The sequence below is a fragment of the Mauremys mutica genome, chromosome 9, assembly GCF_020497125.1.
Source record: "Mauremys mutica isolate MM-2020 ecotype Southern chromosome 9, ASM2049712v1, whole genome shotgun sequence".
NCBI classification, from domain to species: domain Eukaryota; kingdom Metazoa; phylum Chordata; order Testudines; family Geoemydidae; genus Mauremys; species Mauremys mutica.
Window position 1 is genome coordinate 87596046 of NC_059080.1, and position 6000 is coordinate 87602045.

The following is a 6000-nucleotide window of genomic DNA, read 5'->3' on the forward strand; positions in this document are numbered from 1 at the left end:
CTTCATCCACAAAGAATTTTGAAGACCAGGGAGTAGATTTTGCTCTGCATTCTGAATTGGACAGAAAAATGGACCCTGGAGATTTCTGAGGCTTGGAACAACATGTTCCATGTTCAGTCAGGGGGATAAACCACTCTATTTTGAACAGAATAAACTTTGGAAGATATCAGTGGGGCAGAGGGAAAATGAATTATCATCAAGAAAGTGAGGACAGGCTAGATTTAGGACTTGCCTATTTTGAAAAGTTACAATGGTAATGTTGTGTGGGTTAGGGGTGTGATTATTTTTTACCGACATAGCTATGCTGCTATAAGACCCTATGCAGTATAACTGCATCCATACTCAGAAGGTTTTGCTGGTTACTATGCTGGAAAACCCTCTTTAGGGTAGACAAGGCCTTAATAAAGACAGCATATATTAGATTATCTTCATAGCAATAATTCCCATGAATGAATTCAGTAAGTAGGTTAAAAAAACCTAAGGAAGAGGAGGCAGATAAGAATAAAAGCCTGGAAAAACAGTAGTAGAGAGACATATCTATGATTCTTACTTTTGTGCAAACATAATCTCATACTTAATGTTGCATATAAAGTTATTAAAAGCGTAGAGTCAACATCTCTATCATAGTCAGAGGAAATGAACTTACTTCACTTTTAATTTTACAGAAGTTCCAGTTTTTGAACCTGGCAGTATTACAAAGTCATTGATGTTCATGATTCCCAATGTGAACTCTTCTTTAAAAAATCAGAATGATTTGTGAAATTCTTTGTGGTTAGTAACCTGTTCAAATGGAACAACGGGATTGAAATTAATATGTTGGAGCATTGTAATAGTTTTTGCAATTTTTAATGTACAGAAAAAGAGTTGGAAAGCAGAAATTCATTATATAATATGGCTCATGTGATCCAGTTTCAACTTTTTCAAGACAAAAAGTTTGGGAAAATTCTCACAATCAGAAGCACCAGCAGCCTGAGAGACAATGCATGGCCTACTACCCAAATTTCTGGAATGGCTGAAGATCATGTTGTGCATATATGGTTTAGAGAGTTCCAGCTATATAGCAGAATGGCATTGTTACAGCCTGATCACAGGAATACAACCATGAGCCAGACTAGGATGCTGGCAAGGATGACTCATGATTAGCAGTCTCAGTTTCTTAATGCACACTAAACTTGGTGAAAAGTCCTAGTACAGAAGCACTGAAAATGGTGACCATTTTAATGCTGAAAGAAGTGTCAGAATCATGCACCAAGTGCATTTATCTAATGTGACTGGATGCCCTTGGCAAGACATGATGGCTCCATTCATCTCAATGGATGTTCAATAATAAAAAAAAGAATCTGCTGTCAGAGTACATGTGGTCTAGCAGCAGTGAGGCAGTTAAACAAGCTGGCACAGCTATTCTAGTTTTGATTCAGACTCTGAAGACTTATGAAAAATTAAAAACCCATACAACAAAGGACTGAGGCCAGCTTAGTGGCCTCAAGTAGTATTTTTTTAAAACTATATTTCTAAGCCATTGTTTAGATTTAATGCCTGTAACGCTGTTGTGACAGATATGGCAACTGTCTACAATATTCGTGAAAAAAACTTATTGAACCATTATCTGCTGATTACTTCCTGGAGTCTCAAAAACAAAGGTCTAAGATGTATAAAGGAAAAACTAACCTATTAATGTATCAGAGGGGTAGCCATGTTAGTCTGGATCTGTAAAAGCAGCAAAGAGTTCTGTGGCACCTTATAGACTAACAAACGTATTAGAGCATGAGTTTTCATGGGTGAATACCCACTTCATCGGATGACAGCTCATGCTCCAATACGTTTATCCAATGAAGTGGATATTCACTCATGAAAGCTCATGCTCTAATACCGGTACGTTTGTTAGTCTATAAGGTGCCACAGAACTCTTTGCCACTTTAACCTATTAATAGATATTCTAGTTCTGAATCTGAGACAGTTATGAATTTGTAACCACTGAGAACATTCAGTTGTGTATCTTGAAGGCTGACACCTACCAGAGGTTGGAGTTGGGGTGACTTCTGGTAAGCTTTTTAGCATGCACTAAGGTTCTTTTATGTTTGTTTGTTTGATTAATGTTTTATGTGTAATGCTTTCACCTTAAGAATAAATGTGCTTGTTTAGGAAAAGTTGTGTGGTAACTTATAAGTGTTGGCAATTACACCTCTGGAGTGCAAGCAAAGTGCAGACCTGGGCCTGTTCAGGCAGTCTGGCTTGCTGGGAATATTACAGTGTAGGCAAGGAACTTCACAGCCTGGAAAAAAAAATCATTCAGGAGGGAGAGAGACGTGGGTCTCGACCCCAGAGATATGATGGCTGAGGAGCCAGGAGCCTACAGTGGGTGCCTTCGAGGGACCACAGAGAAGGAATACAGGTGCAGTTGCCCTGAACTGTGGCAACTGTAAGCTTGTCTAAACACAAACTTAACTCTTTGTGAACACACTTATATTGGTTTAGAATTGGTTATATCAGTTTCACTTGCCACATTGCCAATGTACATTTACAGGAGCAAGCTAAACTAATACAAGGCTGGTATAAATCAACGTAAGAGTATCCATGCACTGACTTAATTAAATCAGTTTAAAAATCACACCTTTAGTTAAAACAGTGCAACTTTGTGTGTAATAGGCAATGCCTTATACTTGCAGTTCAGTGACTCTGAATCAAAATTAGTAGCTTTTACAAGCACTAGCATTTGTTTTTCCACATAAATAAAAAAAGAAATTTGCAGACTTTTTTCCCCGATACCCATATGGAGCAGTCTCAGACTTATAACAATTACATTATGTGCAAATTAATCAATACATTTTATTTATCAGCCATTTTCATGTCACTGACTGCAATTAGCAAAGTTTCCTCTTAATAAGACTTTATCAAGCCATAGCAGATCCGTCATTTTCTTACACTAGAAAGAGAGGAAGATGGTATACATGAGTCATACTGCTTTGACCATTTTCTTTGATGAAAGCCTGTAATAAATTATTATGCTTTCTGTCTGTGCATTTTATCACAGTACAACAATGGAAGGCAAAAAGCAAATTCTTAGCCATTCAATAATCTGAAGCACTTTATGTAAAAGTAGAATTTTCAAAACAATTCGCTTTACCTTTAGCAAGTGACCTTAGAACAAGACACTAATGACCTGCTGCTGTCAGGCTGTTCAAAAAGATAATCAGACACAAAACATCTGACTTATTTTGGGGAAAAAAATATGATTTCACTTTAGAATGATTTACTTTGTTATTCTTTTCATGTCTGCTGCAAGACCATTCTATCAGAACCAGAACAGATGGCAATCCTAAGTGACTCAGAACTAACGCTTGAGTATACCATACAGAGACCTGGATTAGATGTCAAGTTTTGATCTTTTGACCTTGAGTGGAGTTGGGGTATAAATCAGGGAAAGTATGGGCTCTAACAAGGATGCAGGATTCCCTGTACAGTAGAATCTCAGAGTTACAAACACCACAGGAATGGAGTGAACAAAATGTTATGGTTGTTCTTTCAAAAGTTTACAAATGAACATTGACTTAATACAGCTTTGAAACTTTACTACACAGAAGAAAAATGCTGCTTTTAACCATCTTAATTTAAATTAAACAAACACAAAAACAGTTTCCTTACTTTGTCAAAAATTTTTAAGACTTTCCTTTTTTCTTAGTAGTTTACGTTTAACACAATACACCTCTACCCCGATATAACGCGACCCAATATAACACAAACTTGGCTATAACCGGGGCAGGGGGCTGTACACTCCAGTGGATTGAAGCAAGTTCGATATAACGCAGTTTCACCTATAACGCGGTAAGATTGTTTTGGCTCCCAAGGACAGCGTTATATCAGGGTAGAGGTGTACTGTATAGTATTTGCTACTCTCCCCGCACCCCCATCTCCTTAGTCTGACTGCATACTTCTGATTCCAGATGAGGTGTGTGGTCGACTGGTTAGTTTGTAACACTGGTGTTCTTAACTCTGGTGTTCTACTGTATTTCTAACATTAAGACACTTTCAGGCACCTGCGCTTGCTTTAAAGACATCTCGAGAGAGGGCCCTTGAACTTACTCTGCCTATTTCTTGGAAATTCAAAACCTCAAACAAATTAAACTCTTGCCTTTAGCAATTTCATTAAAACTAACTCTTCTCTCAGCTAAGTAAGGTTCACGGGTTTGATTGCTCCTCCGATTAGCTATAGAGAGCTAGGAGGGAGAATTTCAGTGAACTTTTACAGAGATGCAACATAACCTGAATCATGAGTTAGACTTATTAAAAGTTTCATGTGTCTCTAGCCATAATGCATACAGCACGGTAGGTGATTTACATAGAAACAAGGGGAAATACTATAATTGGTGTGCGGCTGTACCGCCATGCAGCTGCCATAGATACGCGTAGGACCGTCTCTAGGGTACATCCCTAGGGTCTCTAACGCCCACCCCAGCGGCATTCTCCCCGCCCAGGGCGGGGGGCTGCTGGAAACCAACCATCCAGAGTCCCCCTCCCATGCTCCCACCCAGGGATCTGCTGGAGTCCACTGCCCACCCCATCTCCGTTCCCCTCGCGGGGCACCTGCTCCCCCACGGTCCGGGCTCCGGCCGCCGCTGCCTCCCCGCCCCCGAGCTGAGTGGCGGGGAAGGGGCGTCTCCCGCTCCGGCAGCAGCGGTTGCGGCCCGGAGAAGCGGCTCGCCCGGGCTCCCCTCACCCACACCTGCTGGCGCTGCAGCACCGCCGTGCGCATAGCGACCGGCGTACGCTGTTCCCAAGACAACTGCGACGCGGAATGTACCACTGAGACCGCCGGGGGGGGGGGGAGGAAACAGAGATGGTAGTGCGGAGTTGGCTGTGGGAAAGTCCATTCAGGGCGGCTGCGGGGGGAGGAGGGGGAGGTAGAGGCGAATCCATGTTACACCGTGGTGAAGGGAGGGGCAGTGCTCTCTGCATGGCCCTGTAGAGGTGGTTCCCCTGGTGCCCATTGGTTCAGGCCGTGGCTTGCTGGTGGCTTTACTTAGAGGAGTTGTTAGTTCTCAGGCAGAGCTGGCAAATAGGGTGACCAGACAGCAAGTGTGAAAAATCAGGACCAGGGCTGGGGGGGGAATAGAAACCTATATAAGAAAAAGCCTCAAATACCAGGCCTGTCCCTATAAAATCAGGCCATCTGGTCACCCTACTTGCAGATAAGCATCTAACAGCACCCAGTAGCCCAGGACAAACTACACCAGCCGCACCCTGGCCTGCCTGGGCACCACCCTATTGCCTCCAGCTAATGCAGTGCTTATCACACAGGCAGCCAATACACCCATCAGTGCTGCTTCCCCCACCCACCCACACACAAAACACATCAAGGGAAGGCCCTACCCTATATTTTCAGCTCTGGGTGTTCAAAAACCAGGCTGCAGGCTACCAAATATCATGATTGACTTTTAAGTCTAAGATTTCTAAATAAATAATACATTTTGGGTTCTTTGTATGGGCCTGCTGATTACTGAATTTAGGGTACACTAGCTTTGTGTTCCCAAGCATTTCTCTCCAAACATGAGGGCTTGAGACTTACATTCCACACCTGCCCCCTGCACACTCCACCCTCACCCCCCCTGAAAGCTGAGATTCTCATGTAGTACTTTGATTCTAGCAGCTGGGAGTTTAAGAAAAAGCATTGTGAGACTTGCACTGAAAGCATGAGATTTGGTAAAGCTATCGCTGCTGCCCCCAAATCAGTTGGTATTGCTCCCACCACATTACCTTAAGGCTAGGCAGTCTTCCCCCCAGCCAAGAATTCAGTTTGTACTGGTCCCCTACACAGAGCTCTCTGTGGGAGGCTTAGGTGTCCTCCTTCCAGAACTAGAGCAGCGGGCTAAAAAGCCGTGAGGCATCTTGCAACCAGAACTATCTGCTACCGTAGCTACTTGTATAGGTGGCTCCCCTCACTCAGATGCTACTAACCAAGCACAGGGTTCTGTGTATGTGTGGGTGCCTGTACTACCAGTCAGT

At 42.7% G+C, this 6000-nt stretch overlaps 1 protein-coding gene across 8 annotated transcripts in view; it reads right to left on the reverse strand.

Moving 5' to 3' along the window:
* The window catches only part of ZBBX (zinc finger B-box domain containing), a 46115-nt gene extending 40342 nt beyond the window's left edge, over positions 1-5773 (reverse strand). Inside the window, exons 1-3 of one of the 8 annotated variants that reach the window (XM_045029408.1) lie at positions 4582-4695; positions 3125-3174; positions 647-780 (exon numbers count right to left, since the gene is read on the reverse strand). In XM_045029408.1, coding sequence (XP_044885343.1) covers positions 647-714 — 68 coding nt within the window. In that variant the 5' untranslated portion in view covers positions 715-780; positions 3125-3174; positions 4582-4695. Of the gene's footprint in view, positions 1-646; positions 781-3124; positions 3175-4554; positions 4802-5751 lie in introns of those variants that run through there. The other 7 variants (XM_045029409.1, XM_045029415.1, XM_045029414.1 and 4 more) reach the window with 7 other exon arrangements.
* Between the last annotated feature and the right edge of the window lie 227 nt (positions 5774-6000).